Source organism: Pomacea canaliculata, linkage group LG5, assembly GCF_003073045.1.
Source record: "Pomacea canaliculata isolate SZHN2017 linkage group LG5, ASM307304v1, whole genome shotgun sequence".
NCBI classification, from domain to species: Eukaryota; Metazoa; Mollusca; class Gastropoda; order Architaenioglossa; family Ampullariidae; genus Pomacea; species Pomacea canaliculata.
Window position 1 is genome coordinate 18470485 of NC_037594.1, and position 20762 is coordinate 18491246.

The following is a 20762-nucleotide window of genomic DNA, read 5'->3' on the forward strand; positions in this document are numbered from 1 at the left end:
TTGTTTACAGTTGTTTACAGCTTAATGTTTGAGTTCTATCTTCAAGGCTGCTTGTTTTTATTCCCGACCTCTCTGACCTCTTATAACCTTTATAAGTTATTAAAGTGGAGGAATATGGATGATAAACAAAGTGTTTCTGCTTTTGTTCTTTTTATAAATATTTAGTGTCTAATTTGTTGTTAATGATGCTATGACTACAATTGTAAAGTACACGAACATCTTTCTCCACACAGTGTACTCAATTGTGAACGAAAAAAAAAATTATTACGTGGATAAAGATGGGAGCCACGATGCCTCAAGGGAGAACATAATTATCTTTAGAGATAATCTTCATTTGTATCGCCTGGCAACAACGATTGTTGTGATGAGCTGAGCATCCAATGAGAAAGCGTGATCGCAGGTAGATAAACAACCTAAACTGGTGTTGACAGGTCCTGATGAGATGAAAGCCGAGGACTATGTTGATGAGACCGAGGTATTTTCACTATTTTCAATAAAGGAAGTAATTCAATGTTTAAAAGATTTAATTTTATAGTTGCTTCTACGTGGCTAGGAATTTTGAGTACAAATAATTTCCACGGATTTAGTAGAGTAGGTCGGGGCTTGTTTTATTTAATTTTTCTTTGCTGTATTATTTATTTAGCACATAGCTTCGCTCACAAAGGAACATGCTCTCAGCGCTTGTTGGAAACATGGACAGAATACGAAGAAGAAGGAGAAACAATCAACAGACTATCTGTAGTACAAGTGTGTAAAATTGGTTGATGAAGGAAGACTTTAAATGAGCAGAGAAACAGAGATGTTAGGTGGTAGTAAAGGCAAAAAGGAAGAAGGAAAACACAAAAGAAAGGATTAAATTAGGTTGAGGTGCAACGTGTTTTGACACTGAAGTCAAAGAAAAAAAATGTTAATAAAAAATAAATAAATAAATAAATGGAAGAAATAACAGGAAGAAAAGACAGCGTGGTTCAGCGTCCCAAGAAAAAGCATCCAATGACATCAGCCTGATTCCTGCACCCCACCTCACATCCTGGCACTTTTAACAGACTTTCTTTAATTGGCCAACGGATTCCTGCCAAACATTTTCGGAGGACTAAAGCCCGACTAGTTCCCTTTCTCTCTCTAACCTCGTCATCCCTACTGGTCTGTCCACCCGCCCACCCCACCATGCACCCGTGGTCCACAGTCAGCCGACATTCCTGCACCTACCTACTGTCGTCCCTCTCCTATCAAAGTCGTTGGCAATGGCCTGGCGTCAGCCCCAGTCAGGGCACTCTATTAGAATGTCCCTCGATAAGCCCCTCGCAATCGGGGTGAGCAATATAAATTCCACTTCGCCCCTATCGCCCCAGGAATGCCCTGCGAATCTTCGGCAATCGTTGGCCACGGTTTCCCACGTTTTGTTACTGGACTGCCGGCTATTGCATTACAGTTCTTGCTTGTCCTGCTGGACCTCCATCCGTCGTGCGCCTGACGTGGACGGATGGCCCATTAGAGGGAACTGGACGAGCTGTGGGGTGGCGCCTGCACGTGCATCAGGCGACAGTCCTTTTCCTCTACCCGCTCCCTCTGTGTACTCGTCAACGATGTGATTCCAGGGGTGGGGATGTATTTTGTGTTTGCTGGTAGGTTTTACTGCAGGTAATAAACTCTCTCTTACACACACAGAGGGTTCACCAAAACAATAAGTTCAAAGCAGCAGTAAAGGTGACTGGTTCAACGTGTCTATGGCTCAATGGGACAGTATTTGGACATGCAAATCTCTCCGTCCACACCTATCTCCATTGTTAAAATTTACAGGATGGGGTGAGGGGTCACCTACCCACAGGCCTTGAACCAGCGAACAGCTGTTCCTCGGTTGAGATCACTAATCACTGGTCTCCCCAAAACACGCGCGCACAAACACAAACACAAACACACAGTCCTCAGTCCAATGTCTCATCTAAAAGTTCACACAAACAGAAAGTCAAATGTGAAATGCTTTCCAATGACAGCTGTAATCAATGTTTAGCTTTACACACAGAATAAAGCGCGCACACGCACGCACGCACACACACACACATATATCATTTTATAGATAATTCCTATCATGCTCCATCTGATTAATCCTGCCTTCCCATCTGTCTGAATGGTAAATGTTTGTTGGTCTTCTTTCATATATTACTCTATTAATTTGTTATCTCTTCCTTTCATCCTGTTTACATTACATCCTTCCTTCCATTCTTATTTCTCTCTCTCATCCCATTGTAACACTCATTATATCCATGTCTTAATGCATCTGTTGACTTTGACACATTTACACGTGTATACTATCATTAATCATATTATTATTATTAAACTGTTTTCTTTTGAGGACGCTACATTTTAAACAAGCGATAAGCGTTTTTACATGATTTTTTCCAACGGTTAAACATTAATGTTTTATTTTCAACCAGAAACATTTGACTGTAAGCCACCAGAAGCCTTTGATTTTCTCTGTCACACGAAACACGAAAGATTGGTGTCCACTAGAAAGGAAAAATTGTGAAAGGAGAAGACAGTGATGTCGGGGTGTATAACCTTACCGGGTATCTTCACACATCCTAGTCTCTCAACGTATTCATTGTCTTTACACAACTATTTTACCCAGCATTCCTCGCATGCCGAATGGTCTGATGCTCCTCTAGATAACGACAAATACCTTTTGTGGACTAAGCACCAGAAAAAGTCAAAGAAGTGTTAGAGCTTGCTTTGCACTTACTTACAAACCTACTTACACAAATGGTGTTGCTAAGTAACAACCTGTTTTAATATTGAAACAGTTGTTAGTGTCACTCTGTTACAGAAAATGTCAGAATATAAGGAATGCTTGGTTTAAAAATCTCGAAATGAAAGGAAAGTATGGTCCTGAAGTCTGAAAAATAAGATTGAAATCCGCGAATGTTGTCAGCAGTTTGTGAGAGATACAGGCAAATGTACATCTTGGAAGTCAGGATGCTAGAAACCCTTGGTTCCACTCTCGGAACAGGAGAAATATGTGGGTTTCATAGTTTCAAAGAACCTGATTCAATCAGCAGCTTACGAGAAACCCTTCATGCGTTTTGTACACTTAAAAAAATGTCAGAATTATTGGAATGTCTGAATTGCAAAATATCAGAACAAGAGGACATGAGTTTTTCTGTCTTACAATAAAGACAATGCAGTCCACACACTCAGTCGTCAGCTTGCATAGTCTTTATCATTTGTCCCGGCATCTTGTGGTAGACAACCTTTCTGTCCTTCTGTGAACTGTCTCGCCGACCGACTCTCACCATTGTTCACAAGGGAGCAGCAGTACACAGCAGTACCACTGGATGTTCACAACTAAAGCCAATGGTTTCTAGGATATCGGGAGGTCAAAGATCACAACACTGTCCTGTAGTTTGTCAGGCCTGTCACCCTTCACCAAGCTACGGAGCTACCCGAGTCAAGTCGACCATCACTGAAGATCTGTGCGTTGGATGTGGCTGAGGTTCGCTTCCCGAAGTGTTTCATTGACATATTTAGTTATTTTAGGGTGTTTCTGCCTTGCTCCTCACACTATTCCAGGTGTGGCATAGTTTCTGTGCAAAGACAGAAAATGACAATGTGTAAAACAATCAGAAAAAAATGTTATGCAACTTTGTTATATAATAATTAAGAGTGTATACGATTCAACAATTGATGCGAAGCTTTTTTACAATGAGATATTGTTCTCGTCTTCATCACTACAAGACTGGTTGATTAGGAATAGATGTTGCATCTTCTCAGCTAAACATTGACATGGTTCTCTGGTCTCTTCATTTTCCTTAATCTCAAATGATATATATATATAGTGATATACATGCATGTAAATATACATATGTAGATATATATATATATTTGTACATGTACAAAGAATATACACAGATATACATGGCAGTCAGTGTAGTCGGGGGGTAGGACAGCTTGACAGCAGACTACATGATCGCCGGTACGAGGTGTGCTCGGACTTGTGGTTGGATGAATAAACTCAGGTAGGTGTTTTGCAGGCTTAGTACCCGGTTTATCAGGGAAGAGAAGGAGAGAAGAAGGAGAGAGTTGGGCTCTGCCGTCCACATACCATGGCTTTGACACGATACCTATATGGCCTCTATCTACATTGTGCGACACTTTATCTTCTGAGATATGGAAATCCTCTTCATGCTCGTACATTCAAACCTTGATGATAACGATGAGAAAAATATAATGAGGAGGGATTAAAAAAAATATCAAGCATGGAAAGAAAATATTTCAGCATTGACAAAGGACAAACTTGCAGATCTTTGGAACTTTGTGGGGGAGGCAGGGGAGGGGGAGGAGGCAGCCCTAACAGCAGCAGACATGGAATGCGGCACTCGGCGCACCTTGCTGGGGGAAAGACTGCTCGCAGCTGAGCAAATGGCTGGATGGCAGCCACCGGGTGCAAGTGGCTGCAGTGGTGTGTGCAGGCAGATGCAGATGTGAGCATGCCAACACAAGCACGTGCGTGCGGTTAGTCTGGAAACGGAATGACATTCAATGGATCGTTCTAGAAAGAAAGGATGTGAGTGAGTGAGCGAGCAAGCGAGAAAGTGAGTGAGTGAAAGAGTGAAAGAGTGAGTGAGTGAGTGAGTGAGTGAGTGAGTGAGTGAGTGAGTGAGGTGAGTGAGTGAGTGAGTGAGTGAGTGAGTGCACCTAAGGCATGGCAGCAGAGTCATCTGTGATGACTGTTGTCAGTGAATGTGGCGAAGATGACAGCAAAGGCAGAATATCAACCTTCAACCACTCCTCATACTAAACTGGACAAGTTACATCACTCGTGTCCTAAATCATCTCGCATCACTCGTGTGAAGTCTACCTCCACCGGATAAGATTTTTTCAAGATTTTTTTTATAATTCGGGATGTTTTGTTGTCACATCTCGGTGATTAATCGTCCCTGAACCCATCAGCACTTCAGGAGAGATCCGCGGTTGTCGCAGTAGAGGTTAGATCATCGAAATCCGACTCGTCTTCCTATCTGAACACCCGGACAGACATTAGATAGGGGGATAAGGTTTCCCTCCACCATCCCTTCCCCAACCCCTGACCCCTCTCTCCCATACACACCCTTTTAAAAAGGTTGTGAATCAAAATTCCTCTAATAGCAGTTCTTCGGCAATTTTCAATTCTCGTCCTTACGGTTTTTTTTTTTTTTTTTTTTTTTCGCTCGCTGAATTCAAAATTTTCTCATCTTTTACAGAGTGTGATTGGAGGTCTTTGTCAGAATTATCTGTTTGTCACGGACGGGTCCATGTCAGAGCCAAACTTGACATATGTTGTCTTAATTAAGAAGGGAAAGACTGTACTTCCACAGGTGAGTTAAAAAAACTGTCTTTAGCTCCGAGGGACCAATGTACTTATGCGGGAAATTTCTGTATTGGTAAACAATCTTACTTGTGAGTCATGAACCGCCGCGGCCGCTGAATCACACCTAGAGATGAATGAATAAAAATTGGCATTAACCGTGATTTATATGATGAAAATCTGTGTTAACTCTAAAGGTGTACTCGCTCGTTCGGGAAGTTCAAACCCGTCTTCCAGTTACCCGTGCCTTACATTATTTACTACAATTCCCCCCAGAAAGAGGTAAAGGGTAGAAGAAACACAACAGTTAAACAGAAATAAAAAATCTACACGCTGCCGACAAGTACACAATCAAAAGGTTCTTTTTTATTCTTAAATAAGAAGACGGATGCAAGTTGGTTTCAGAGCTTCCACCCCTAGCTTTGCATGTCCAGCTTCAAACACTTCTTAAAATAAATTTCAAAATCATCGACATCTGCAGAAATAGTTATCGTCTTTGAACCGACATTAGATGCTAATAAATAAATAAGCCAACTGAACGAAAACCATTTGAACAAAATCTTAATGTATTTAATCAATTAATTATTTCGAACTTCTCAACACGTTTTTTAATTTAATCGACTAAATAAATAATTATTCATAAAACCATTGAGCTCCTGATTATTTTGCGAAGATCTAAAGACTTCGTCGTTTCGATCACTTAGCCACATTTAGCAACCCTCAAGCTCAGTTGTTTTCAACTTTGAGTGGGTTTTATTTACTGATAATCGTTTCCAAAATATTACGAAAACAATGTGTTTATGGGTGGGATCGTTCGGAAAAATCTTTGGTGGCAACCGTTGGCATCATGAACTGCAATGTCGACTACTTCATCAGATAATCTTTCATAAAAATCATTAAATAAATATATACAAAAAAAAATTATAAAAGGTTCGCATGCATGAAAGGAACTTAATGCTGGAGATAACACACAACCACCGAGACAAGGTACTCGGGCTTGTTTCTCTTCATCCGGTGGACTGCGCGGTCGTGACTGCGAGGAACACAGTGTGTGTGTGTGTGCTGGCTGTGCGACGAGTGCATGCAGGCAACCGCTTGTTCTGTTAGTCCGTAGGCACGTTTGACTTTCACAGCTTCCAAAGCCTCTGCGATCATAATCATATACCGCTCGTGACTGGATTAGACCAACACCAGGACACGGCCGGCCCTCCTCCCTTGACGCCCTCCAGGTGCTCGCAAATATTCCCAGCAGGGAGGCCAGGACCTGATGAAAGTCACTGTATTTTGGGGTAAACGGGAACTATTCCGGGTGTTAATAGCAGTTCTGTCTTTGGTCCTTTGGTCTGGTCCCACATGACCTATTGATGTTGCCGCAAACTAGTTTCTTGTCAACCCTGATTGCGAATATAATTTACTGCCCGATGAAAGTTGGTGTCGGATGGCCGATGATAACAGTGATGAGGTTGATACAATCTTTCTTTTGCCTCCCCCGCTGTGTGTGTGTGTGTGTGGATGTTTCGTTATTTCAAACGATTCCACTTAACCGACACTAATTTATGCCCAAACTTCTGACAATGCAAACAGATTTCTTTAATTAAAACACTGGGTGTAAAACGAATGGACTGTAATAATTTGTAATCAAACCAAGACAAATAAACTCGATTTCTCAAAATCAAAACACTGCATGCAAGCCGATAAAACTGTCATCGACTAACAGACTTTCTGCTGAATAAACAACAACAGTTTGTAAAACATCCTATAAAACTATTTCTTCAAATTAAAACGAATTTAAGTTTATTGCACGAACATCGTTCCACAAACTTCCATTGGAAAGGCCGAGAGTTTCTTCCCACGTGATCCAAGAGAGCTTTCGTAACCGTTCGGAGGCAGTGGCAGTGGGAAATGTGTCGGAGATGTCAGCAGTTCCGGCATGCCCCGGGACAAATGACGACCGTGGAGCCGCCATGGCCTGGGAAAGACAGCGAATATCGCCAATGGCCTGTCAGGGATGAGCTGAGTCAACACCGGCGTGGCTGGGAATCGCGGAAACTATCGGCCTTATCGGCTGAGTCCGGTCTCCCTCCCAGCTTCCCGGCCGGACGCTTGATGGCCGGCCACTTGGCGCGAGAGACGGCGAGAGAGCGCGAGAGTGGGGCAGGGGAGACTACTCCGCGGGCAAATGGGTGATGGGGTGGAGGAGAGAAGGGGAAGGGGATAGTTGGGTGGCTACTGCGTGATGTTGTCCGGACAAGGACCGAGTGTCGAGTTCCTGCTGGATGCTACCCGCCAAATCACGGTTATCGCTTACAAGCTGTTTGCGTGTCATGGAGTGAAGCTTGCTGATAAATGCAATTGAACTGTGTGCTTAGTGTTCGTTCCTTCATTCACTCACTCACTCTTGTGTGTGTGTGACTTGTTACACTTTACAGAATGTTGGTAGTAGCATTGTTGTTACTATTATTAAACTGAATCATTGGGTACATTTTTTTAAAAATTCTATTCTCATTTATATCATTTCGTCTTTCTCGAACTCAAGAGTTGTAGATTACTCCATTCATCTCCTCTCTTATTTCTCGGATACATACCCGGGATGAATGAATGGTCGGACATTTTGTTGCGTTGTGAACATAATACCGGTGGTCATTTCAAATTAATTATATTGTCTAATATTCTCTGTGATATTCCAATGAAGAAATGGACCAGAAAATGTAATATAAACTTTATAACTGTCAGAAAAATCAGAAAAATAAAACCGAAGCATAAATTTGGGACGATATTATTACATTTTGTTGGAAATGTATTTCGCTTTGTCTGCTTTGTCAGTCAAACAAAATGAATGATCGTATGTTCGAGTTTCAGAAGCTCTCAGAAAAAAGAGAGCAGTGCTCATTATGATGTCTGACAGTCTCTCCTAGTATTTCTGTCTGCAGAACATTTCATAAATATTTACAAGCATTAACATACACATAGATTTCTCTCACGTCTTTAAACATGTTTTAAATTGTCTCTAAATTTTAGAATTATCAAATTTTTTCTTATTTTAAATTTGACATGAGAAAGAACAGTAAACAAACTGCATCGCGAGCTTAATTAAATGCTTGCTAATTATGAATTTGACAAATAGACATTACAGATAAAATAAGAAATAATATAATTAAATATTGCCATTATAAATATTAATTTTGGAATCAGGTGATAGCAGACTTTGTGGAGGAACTGTAAAAAGTGGAACCCGCTAATTCTTGTTCTTCAATGTGAGTGGAGTATCTCCCTTCACCCAACCACCTCGACAGGACTGCTCTGTCCTTTTCTCTCGTCCATGGAGCATCAGTGTTGCACCATTGACATCTCTTCTCGATTGTTCTTTAGTGTCTTTGCCCCATTGTTTTTACCTCTGGACATCTTCATCTTTTATCACTTTCTGCAGCTTGTTTTTCGTTTGACCATCTTGCCCAAAGTTGTGCCTTTGCGGTTTCATTGTTTTCACTAGAATTTTTACCTTTTTTAACTTTACGGATAATGTTTCTATTTTTCCCACGGGTTTGATTTCTGATACATGCGTGTGAGAGATTTTTACTGACCTGACGATGATAATTGTGTTTTATGCCATCCTGCATCTGTACATACATCCACGAATATTTCTGGACCTGTCTTGATCCTTTTGTTGCCCCTAGAAGTTCATTCACAACAAATTTCAACAGACGTGTTCAGACTAACCTTTCTCCATCTTGCCATGATTGCACGATCTTTGTTCCTGTTGTGTCTCCATAGATATATATTCTGATAATTTCTGTATATGAGCATTCTGTTCATTTTGAGTCTATATTTGTTTGTGTGTGAACTTTAATTTGTTTTTATTTCTGTGCAGGACACGGAGCCTACCTAAAAGGGGAAAATTAATAATAATAATAATAATAATAATAATAATAATAATAATAATAATACCTCCCATTATTTGAATTTGAGACCTTTACTTTGTTACCGCTTTTATTCCTGTCATTGCACCAGTTCTTTGGTGATCTTTTACTGCTTCATGTTTTAATGTTTAATATGTCCATATCATACGTGGCAATTTTTTGTCAACTGTTTTCACTGTTTCCTCTTTCCTCCACTACACACACACACTTTAAAAAAACAAAAAAAAACACACATAATATTGTGAACATAGAACCAGGACAGGTCTCACTGGTTGTAACCACATGTTGGTTTGGGACAAACACTTCAAAATATCTTCGCACATTTAAATATCAAAAGAACAGGGATTTTCAGATATTCTATTTAAAGCAATCTTGGTAATTATTCTAAATTATTTTAGCTCGATCGCGAGCGCGCACACACACACACACCTCACGCGGTCTTTTAGAAAGATGAATAGATTTTTTAAAGTAAAACAAGCAGGTTTAGGACATGTTATTTTAAATAATTAAATAAATTATTCAGAATAAGCACAAGTGAGTTTCAGAAAGATTATTTAAGTGAACGCGGGTGAAAGGTGAAAATAATCGCGCTCTTCTCAATGTTACAAAGCATTGAGCTTCATGTACATTAGCGAGCATGTCTGGTAAGCACCTACACCTACAACATAAATCATTTAATCATAAATATTATGTGTGTGTTGAAGACATATTATTCGACATAAATGTTTGTCATGATGTAGTCTGCTGCTGTTTGTGTTTCTGTAATGGTTGTTCTTTTTGTTGTCTTTTGTGTACAGAGCATTGAGCTGGCATACACACGAGGGGCAAATGAGCTTTACACATTTTATTCTTACGATATAAATTCCTACAGATGATTGTAATTTTTTAATCGTCTAAAACGGTCTCAGACAGCTAATTACAAATGAAAAGAAACGCTAATTGGAAGAGAAGCGTTTACAATAATTACAAGATTGTAGTGTAAACATATGTCAGCAGGACATCTGAATATTGAAATTGTTGATGGCAGGTGACCAACAGCAGTCTACCTGTTACAAAAGTAATTTAATGGAAAGATGCGACTGTTTGACAGGATACAATACTGACTGGGTGATTGAAAACAATCGTTGACCCGCCTTCTCCAAGCGATTTTCTGTCTGAACTCAGAAACCATTTTTAATTTAGACCTTTATATTGATAACTACAAATATTGAAAAACCATGTTCGTTGAATAGTTTTCCGCAATGCCTGTTAACGAAATATTTGTAAGCTTTACGAAAACGTTAGAACACTTGTCTTGTCAAGAAATAACAGCGAAGGGTTATAAAACCATGCTAATTGTTCTTTATTTCTATTTTTTCGAAAAGGATAAAGGGGGAGGCCTACGGTTGGACGTGGTGTTTAGTCTCAATTTTTCACATTTATTTTTAAAAGTTACCGTTGGCTAATGTACAAGTGAGGTTTTGAAAATGAGTCTTAAGTGACCATTTTTAAAAAAAAAATTTGGTCTGATTAGACAATTTGATGTAGACAGGCGATTTAAGACATTCTGAAAACCTAAACATCTTTTGGCAACAAGATTTTTTGGTCAGTTCTCCATGTTTGTTTGCTAGAAGCTAAACAATTCTTAAAGGTTCAGTTCCTTTTGGTTTTAAGGGCTTTTTAAAAAATTTTCGGCATCCTTAGTTCGTCTACATGGTTATCAATGTTTATGTTTCGCTTCCTTTCAGAGACTTTGTCAACCTTCACAAAATCCTAATGCATTTATTTTCCTGACGGATTTTGTCCCAGAAAAGCAGGAAGACAAAACAAGGACTTTTCCTCCATGTTCGGTATCGTTAACACTCAGGTTAAACATGTTAAAACATTTCTTTATCTCACCCCACCTCCTAAAAATCGGGAAATTCTCCAAAGTCACCGATGACCCGCAAAGATTTCCTAACGGGAAAAGTGAAGAAAACAGTTGTAGACTGAAGCCGGTGGTAGTGACATACCAAAAGTGACAAAATGTTTGGTCAGGTCAACTCCACTATCGCCTCCCCGAGAAAAGTTACAATTCCTTTCCCTCGAGATGAAGTGGCCAAAATGTCAACGGGATTTTTTTTTTGTCAGGAGATGATAAAGATAATAAGTATCTTAATCATATGATCATTTTTTCTTATAGAGAAATCTCTAGACTGTCGGAAATGTTTCGAACGCAGCAACTAGTTGCCGAACTCTCAGACTTTGCCACCATCATGCAGGTCATCTACTTAATATAATTATTGGACAATTATTCTCATATTCAATACTTCGTTGCTGTCAGTCTCTGTGTATGACAAACTGCACGTGCTACCTTGAGAGGACTGTTCAAGCTCGGCTCGCACTAAGTGAACAATGGACCTCCCAGTGAACAAATAAACAGTTACTAGAGAGTGAGGGAAGATAATTGGGAGGCTGGAGTGTCGAGGCTGTCGATGCCCTGTCAAAGTGCGCACACTGTCAGCCTGTCAAAGATTTCACAGATAGCCGGTGTTATCCTCGGTATTATCCTCTCTTCTCCTATCTCTGCCTCTCTGTCCCTCGCCCTCATCCTCCTGGCGCCCATCGAGCTACCCCTGGGGGTAAGTCGTTGTCCTGGGGGGCAGCCATGAGGACCTCAAGGAAAAGTGTCTTGTTTCCGAAAGTGGAAATTGCTATCCGGACAAGTAGATGTTGTTTTACTCCTCGAGCAGTAGTTATAAAGAGGTAACTAAGGTGTCCTGGAGTAAACAAACATGAAGTAGTGACCGCGGGGTGTGGACAGTGATTTATAGCTTCGGATACAAGAGGTGTTTGTAATTTTGTTGTTAGGAAAATTAGATTTATAATTTATGTATTTGTTGATTTATCTTAATTTACCTCAACTGTGGTTTTCATATTAGTTTAATGTTCTGTTAGTAACAAACTTGTTTCATCCTGCTTCTCGCAAATTAGCTACACAACAGTTATTTCTCGTCAGCTTAGATGGAGACGCTTCAGTCTTCTTAACCGGTATACACTGCCGAACATGTGACTACATCTGAATTTTTTTTTTCCTTTACAAACTGTTAAAAAAATACAAATTTTGTTTAGGACCGTTTGTAGCAAAAACAAAAGAAGAAAGAATGAATAAATGAAATAATTGCTGCTCCTACGTATATAACAGCGTACGTTTAATTACAAAAACCAATTTTCAGAAAAATAACATAATTGACTGATTGTCCAAACATTTTGCATTCCTCCGTCCCTGAAACTGAGAGGTTGAGGTTGCTCTGAGCCTCCTGAGACCACAGGTGAGGTTAGCGGGACGTTGAGACCCGTTAGGCAACGACCGTTAAGACAAACACGGGCAATCAGCAGCAGCATCCTGTGGTGATGCCACTGTGGCTGGTCAGCACGTGACACCTGAGGTGATGGCGGAATGTCTCAGGGAAGGCGGGTGGCTGATTGCCGGACTGAAGATAGCATTCTGACAAGCGTGAGACTATCTTAATGTTGGCGACGAGGATAGCATCCTGTAGAAGCCCGAGAGTTCTCCTGTAACAACTTGTTTGTTAAGGTGTTGTGTACCTGGCAGGCCTGTGGTCACGCTTGATGTTCCCACAGCTGGAATCGAACGCAGCGATCTCAGGATAAGATAATCTCAATGAAGCCGAGAGAGGGAGGACATCCTGTGGTAGCAAAGACCTCACAGACTGTTCATAAGGCAGTTTTGGTGATGTGCCCCTCTAGTTAGGCTTTCAACATTTAGAACATTACTTTTATTTGAATATTATAAAAAGTATTTAAATAATAGATTTATTTAAATTTATTAAGGCTTGTGCTTACCTTTTAAAAGTATATCTAGGGCAAAATTTTTATGAAATAAATGCCGTTAGTTTGTTAAAAATATTATTTATCAAAATCTGAGAACAAATTTGTGTCCATTTCATAAGATACAAATCTTTGAATATCACAGGCGTTGTTTGTTTTTTTGTTTTTTTTTTTTTTGTTTTTTGTTGTTGTTTGTTGCTTTTTTTTGTTTGTTTGTTGTTTGTTTGCTTGTTTGTTTGTTTGTTTGTTATTTTGTGTTTTTGATTCTGATTTTTTGGAGGGGAGGTCAAGACTTCATTTCCGATGACATCCCACAGGTCAAATCAGTGACCGAGCAGAGCTTACGCACACTGAGGTCATTTGTAAGGCTAATTCACGATCCATCTTTTAAAAAAATAATTTATTTCGCAATTTTGTAACAAAGTAATGACAGCCGAATGTTCTGTTAACTTAGAAGCAGCTTTCAGATTAATTTCATGTTTGACTGAGGTTGACTTTACCGCCCTTTGTCCTTTATGCTTGTCTACTTATTGTCTATTTGCACCCACGGTCCATTTGCGTCCTCCATCACAGGAACGGGTACCTTATTATCAAGATCAATTTAGAATGTTTTAAGGCAGGAAGTATCGCATTTTAACTTACACTAGAGTATGTTACCCACATCTATGATACAAATATCATTGTTATATACATGTCCTTCCCCATGATCGACCATCAAGGGTGGGTTTTTTTTTCTCTCTCTCCTCTTCCTAAAAGCTTTGCTAAGTGTAAGTAAACTGCAAGCCCTCAAGGGAGGAAGCCTCGCTACCCGGGTGACAACTATCTAATCAGTAGTCGAAAGGTGTTGAGTCAACTGAGAGAATAACTTCAGGTTTGGATTATCTAACGTCGCCGGCTCCATAGACCGATGTTACCCGCCCTCTGATTGAAGAACTCTCCATCAGCGAAAACGAAATCAGGTACCCAAGATACCCGAGATATGCAGTGGCAAGTGGGTTCGTGCCTCGTCAAGCACTCTCCTACCTCTCGACACAACAGAAATAAATTGACCATCCACCCCGGCATCCATCTTACATGCATTTAACTCTCGTCGTCCTGTTCAGAATGGCGACTGCAGACAGGTCGGCCGACATCACGGATTTAAGGTTCGTGCACAGGGATTTCTTTGAAGTCTGGCGGCAGGGGAGGGGCGAGAGAAAGGTTAATCAGGTGTAAGTGCAAGTGTTTACTCCATGGCCAACAAGACGGCGCCACGGTCGTGAGCTCGATGGCACGCGCCTGCAGGAAGTCCCATGGCCACCGGCCGTTACCTTGACAGCCTGCGGGTAGAGAAGTGCAGCTAATTAGCCGGCTACCCCGGGCCGTCCACATCATTGTTTGAAGTCAAAGAAAGGTGTAGTTTGCGGTGTATTTGCCGGCACAACCTCAGGTGGAGTGTCCGCGGAAGGAGGTTCGGAAATCGCGAAAACTGTTCCCACACCTCAGACCGGGGAGGTTCAATATCAGCCAGACCATTCCCCCCACAAAAAAAATCCCGTCCTTATCTGTATTTTTTTTTTTTCTAACGGCACATTCTTACTTCCCCCTTCACAGATTCGTCCCCCAACAACCCTCCATTGACATCACGACTGGTAAAATGGATATGAAAGCTAGTCGATCAGATTTTTATTTTCCGTGTTTGTTTGCTCGCTTTTCTGAGAGTTGGCAGGAGGTTTTGAAAGTCTGGCTTTTGTTAAGGGATAAATACGTGAGTTTATCTTTTTAAAGTTTTTTTTTATCCTAATGTCAATACCACTTTCTTCACTTTATTCTGTGAAGAGTTCGGAAGGCGAATGTCAGAGATCAAAGTTCCACTCGGGACTTGACTCATTTACACAGATGGACAAACACGCAAGCACTTTTTTCGTTCGCGTTCTCCTTTCAAACATGAATATATATGTCTGTTCATTTGTACGGATGGACAAACACGCAAGCACGTATACATATACGCATGCTTTCGTTCACAATTTAAACATAAATATATATCGGGGTGTATATGTTCAGGTAGGCGCAAGTTCCCTCACATAAAAGTATTTAGACATCTTGGTCCATAAAGAAGATTTCATCCAACAGAAAAATAACAGTCTGCAATGAAAAAAGCGGCAGATTTTTTTTTTTACTTCGTGGTTTTGTCTTTCTTAGAGCAATGAGCCTGGCTATGGCCGGGATGCCACGATGTACAATTTCACCGATTATATTTAATGTGATAACTTAATTTTCATCTATCTTTAATAAAATAGAATTTTTAACATGTTAATATTTTTCTCAGTTCCCAATCAGGACAGATTCCCACGCACAGCTTCACCTGACATCTACACTGTTTTTCTTCGTGCCTCCGATATCGACAATATTAATAAGTAATTAGATAATCATAAGCGGCAGAGATTATAATTTACTGTCTAATATATACTGAAGCCGAAAACTAACCAGCAATTATGTGATCAAAAGTGAGAAAACTGAAAATAAATTTTAAAATAGACATTAAAATTAATTCTGTATGGACGAGCAAAACTAGTAAGTAATCAGACGACACGAAATTAAATGACAAAAAGCTAGCAAGTCATTAGAGAACAAAAATAACAAATAATTAGCTGATGTAAAATGGAAGTAAGCCATTAAAGGTCTGGCGCAAAAAAAATATATAAAATACCATACAGTTACAATAATGTGGCAATAAAAATAAGTTTGAGCACTCGGTCGTTTGGTGCTCGATGGGAACAACGCGATTTAACGCGATACCAACGTTTATGGGAAAATGTGAGGCAAAAGTTGGGACAAAAAACATCTTCAACAAAAATTGATGACTGGGCCTTATCAAGTAGACAAATAATAATAGAACTAAAGCATGTGTTGGCAATCGTCCGCAGTAGATGGCCATTCTGTTCGCGCGCGCGCACGCATCCAAACACAAAAATTGCTTTTTGGAAAATTATTTGACTTTCGGTTATCAGTTTGCAAATCTTTGTATCCTCTCAACTCTTCAGAGAAAAATGGTTCGGAGTGTGGGGCTAGTACCGGTCTGTGCAGAGCTCAAGACTCACACTGTAATAAATGTCGAATAATCGCCTCAACTGGGGAGGACTGACTGGCAAACGCAGTATTGAAATAAAATGTCATGCCACTCAAGATTTCCGATAAACTGTAGTTGTTGTTTGTTGTTGTTGTAATGATAATACTAACAATAATAGCATATAATTATAGCGCATTTATTGGCTTGAGAATGAGTTCAGTGAGCAACATGAAAATAAATACTTTCGCATGCTACAAAAACAAAGGGATGAGGGAGGAAGAGGAAGAGAGCGATGGAGGGAAAAGGAGACAAGCTAGAGGTATTTGTGAAAGTTGTGGACTTTTATCTTTCGTGGGTTTCGTTTCAGTGGTTTTGACTAATCGTGGGTTTGTTGTCAATAATTCAATAAAATTATTTTTTTAAATTAGTTTTGAGACTTACAGTACTGCGGAAAATTGCAGACGACACGCACAGGATAGAAAATGGGAAAAACTTGTTTAAAAATAGTTTGGTCAGTGATAAGTACATGAATTAGAATATTTTAATTTGTACATCTAGCAAAATACTGTATTGTTTTACTTTTTGGTGGGTTAAATATGGTGAACAGCATTAGAGTTCTTGAGGGAGGGGTGGGGTAGAAAAATTAGAAATGCTTGCAGACCTCAGCGAATATAAAGAGCCGACTTCACATAACATATTTAAGTCTGACTTGATGAGTCAGAGAAGAAATAAAATTACCCAGGCTGTACGAGAGAGAGAGAGAGAAAAAAAAATCTGAGCCATTTCCAAGTAAGAGTTGAAATAATCTGCCTCACTACCAGCAACTTCTCGTGTCAAGAATTAAATGAAATGTCACTCGGCACTTTCATTCCACAGTTCTAGTAGTAACACCTGTCCATGCAAGTCTCAACCCTTGACATAGTCAGTAATTACCTGAGGGGAAAAGAAGTTGATGGTCTTTTTTAAACTGATCAAACGCAGGAGAGAAATTGGGGGAGGGCACAGTCATAACCCTGACAGTCGGGTATGCTTGAATGTTCTCGGGCGTGTCGTCAATAATTTACAAAAAAAAACAAACAAACAAAAAAAAAACAAACAAAAATAAAAAGCTTACCTGGAAAAAGAAGAGTTCAGCTGGTAGACGGCTTGGGAACCATTGTCCGAGTAGCTCTGAGGCCATTGGGGGGAAGACCCACTGACATTGCCCACCCCACCCACTCCCCCGATCCCGCTGTACACACCAGTGTTGCAGGCGGAAGGCGGCGTTGACGCGGAGGGATAGGCGGAGGACTGGTGGTACCACTTGATGAAGGGGTTGTTCATGCTCTGCCGCAGGAGTGCTTCGTCGAGGCGGTAGGCCCGCCGCTCGGCCTCCGTGTAGGGCGAGTAGATGGTGGACAACGCTGCTGCCGTCGGCGGAAAGGTCATCTGGTGGCTCAGCCCTCCTCCCGTAGCAGCGGCAGCAGCAGCGGCGGCGGCGGCAGCGGCACCGGAAGCGGCAGCCCCCAGGTAGCCGTTGGCGAACTGGTGGTGATGATGGTGGTGGTGGTACATGCCCAGGTCGCAGTCCTTCTTGCGATTGCGGCGGCGAGAGCGACGCCGCTGGCGGAAATCGCCGCGGAGAAAGTCTGCATGTTGGCCGGGTGGATGGCCCAGTAGTTACCCTTGCCGTCCTCGCACCGCCCGGCCTTGATGAAGCAGTCGTTGAGCGACAGGTTGTGCCGCACGCTGTTCCGCCAGCCCTGCCACGGTTCTTGTAGTAAGGAAAGTTCTTCTCGATCCACCCGTATATGGAGCCTAGGTTCAGGCGCCGCTGCGGCGACTCCAGGATGGACTTGGCGATGAGAGCGATGTACGACAAGGTTGGCTTCACCTCTCCTCCCGTCACCTTCCCCTGCTCCTCCCCGCCGCCGTCCTGTGAGTGCGGGGGGGTCTCGGCCTCGCCGCCTTGTCTGCTGGTGTTGTCCTGGGGGGAAACATCGTCTCCTTCCACCGCTGCTTCGTCGTCGCGAGGAGAACTAGTGTTCTCATCCGGCGTATGACCTTCTGTTCCCTGTTGTTGTTGTGGCTTGTTGTTGTTGTTGTTTGTCAGATTGGTGTGTCTGCTGCAAACTCCCTGCGCCGATGGCAACGCTAGCGGTGAGACTGGGATCTGTGCGCATCTTGTACTCATTGTGGGCAACATCAGTCTCCATCTGCAGGCCCTCCGGACCCACCTCAGCACCCAGCTCGCTCCCCCCACGGACGTGATGCTTCTGTTGTTGGTGTTGATGCTGCAGCTGCAGGTGAGCATGATACGACCCGTGCTGAACATACTGCTGTGGCGGCTGTTGCTGCTGGTGATCGTCCTCGGAGTACCGGGCCTCCCCGTAGTCCATGAGGTAGCTCCTGTTCCATTGACTTCCTGCTTCATGAGGAAGTTGTCCGCAACGGCGCTAGTCCTGACCGAGGCACCATAGTCCGCCATCATGTCCATCTGGCGGATCGTTCCCCCTCCACCAATAACACCCCCACTCCCACCTCCACTGGTACCACTGCCAGACACTTTGTAGTAGCCAGGCGAAGAGTTTGTCATGAAGCCCGAGTGGAAGATTGTCGACGACGGGGGAGCTGTTGTCGACTCCGCGTAAGAGGGTGGCTCCCTCGGGCCGTACCCCTGAGGAACCATGGCGTTGGAGTTGACATAGTTTTGGTAGCAAGCAGCAGCGTCCATGGAACTTTCAGGGTAACCGCTTGGATGAAACTTGAATCCGCCCGGTTCGAAACCAGGGACGGTGCCATAGATACCGCTGCTCTGGTGATGGTGAAGGGAAGGGTATCCTGTGTCGAAAGGTGAAGTCTGCATGGCGACAGGCTTTTTCTTTTGGTCCTTTTTAAAAAGCAGACAAGGTGTTTGTCCTACGCTCTAGACTTCCGCTGCGGTTTGTTGACCGCGTCCATAACCATCCAAATTGTTTTCAGCTCAAAATGGAGCGCTGTATGTTATTCGACAGAGGAAAATAATCACTCAAAAAGTCCTTGTGAGAAAAGCAAGTGTAACAACATGGAATCCGCTAGGTCAAAGCGGCGAAAGGCCAGCGTCCTACCAGCAGCCAAACCTTAGTCGCAGTTGTCCAACTATCGGCGTGTTGGACCAGTTGGGGAGCCAGTTTTTGCCATCTGTTTGGCGAAAACAACAAGGGGGATTAACCGGCGAGTGCTGTTTCGGCGATTTAACGGCTGGACTATCTCCTACCTTTTAGCAGCAGACGCAAGACGAGTGTCTTCCCCTGGGGTGGTCCAAACTGTTATTAACCGACTCCAAACTTGAGCGGACGCCATTCAAACAAGTCCGAACGGCACGCCGCCACCGTTCCGAGGGAGGTGGGCGTTGACATGCATGCCGTCGGGTGCCGGGTAACTCGTCGTGCAATACCCAGGTCCAGAAACCTGCCCACCTCCCCAACCGCGCACACCCCTTCGACTTTTCCTCGGCCTTGCATTTGATGGAGACAGCCAATCCCGGAAAGTGGGGTGCCCCGGGTACTTCGTAAAGTAACTGGTTAGAACGGAGAGGAAACGATTTGATTGGCTGGCAGCAAAGATTGTGCAGGTGGGAGGGCGTGCTTGGTGTCCTTAGTGACACGAGGGCGATAAGATATCACCTGTATCACCTCCATTTTTATTCTGAGGCGGCAAGGCACGCGTCTGGAAGTCAACGAAGCACTGAAGGAACGTCTCGCGGGAAGGTAATATGCAGCAGACACTAAACTAATACACAGAGTGAGCTTGGGATAAACATGAGGCTAATATTCAGAATGAAGCAGCAGCTAATGCGCAAAATGAAGATGCGGCTAAAAAAAATGAAACAGCTGATGATGTGAAACATTTTTTTTCTGTTATATATCGGCTAATAAATGCTTCGCATACAACACATAATCAAGAAGTGGCGATGGTAACTTCGTTGATGTCGATGTTATGTAACTACAGGGATTAGTGTTGAGCTCATCCCGCTCGGGGACACATTTCACAGCGCTTTAGACCAAACCGGATACCCGACTGGTTAAAAGAATTGTTGTCCACATTCGAAGGCGAGATTAGTTAACGGTTCGATACCCGTGTGACGAAGTGCACTTATTTTTTCATGCCCACCCCAAAGTGCTCGTGCGGATGAATGGTTATGAAGCTGTGGAGGACGGAAGATGGCATCGCCCTCGCGCACACAAAATCTGGCCTCGAGATAAGGGGGATCTCTAGTATCTCACTTTCGACTGGTAATAGGAGTAACTCTAGCTTAAGTGCTTCTATTTCGTTGTTGTTGTTCTTCTTCTTGTTCTTGCTCTTCTTCTTCTTCTTCCTCCTCCTCCTCCTCCTCCTCCTCCTCTTCTTCTTCTACCTGGTGCGCATATACAGACTTTTTAAAAAACTTGTGTCAAGCATCGGACTTGCCAATGAACATCTGATGCTCGCATAAACATTTAACTGACCAATGAATACCTGACTGGCCATTAGCCAATAAATACACGACAGTCTGATAAACATCTGGCTGTAGAATAAACATCTGACTGATCAATAAGTCATCAGCGTAGACTGGTGTACTGCTTGTCTATTGAAGAAAACAAAGAAGATACATCATACCAATTGCTTAAGCATTGTTTTGGGGAAC

At 42.3% G+C, this 20762-nt stretch overlaps 1 protein-coding gene across 1 annotated transcript; it reads right to left on the minus strand.

The window, feature by feature from the left end:
* Window positions 1–1329: 1329 nt before the first annotated feature.
* Window positions 1330–20303, minus strand: LOC112565206 (forkhead box protein D3-like). The gene is given in 5 exon segments (XM_025240536.1): window positions 1330–3581; window positions 5432–5468; window positions 17232–17748; window positions 17751–17861; window positions 17864–20303. Coding segments are annotated over 5 exon segments (1815 nt in total). The 5' UTR covers window positions 18963–20303; the 3' UTR covers window positions 1330–3530.
* Between the last annotated feature and the right edge of the window lie 459 nt (window positions 20304–20762).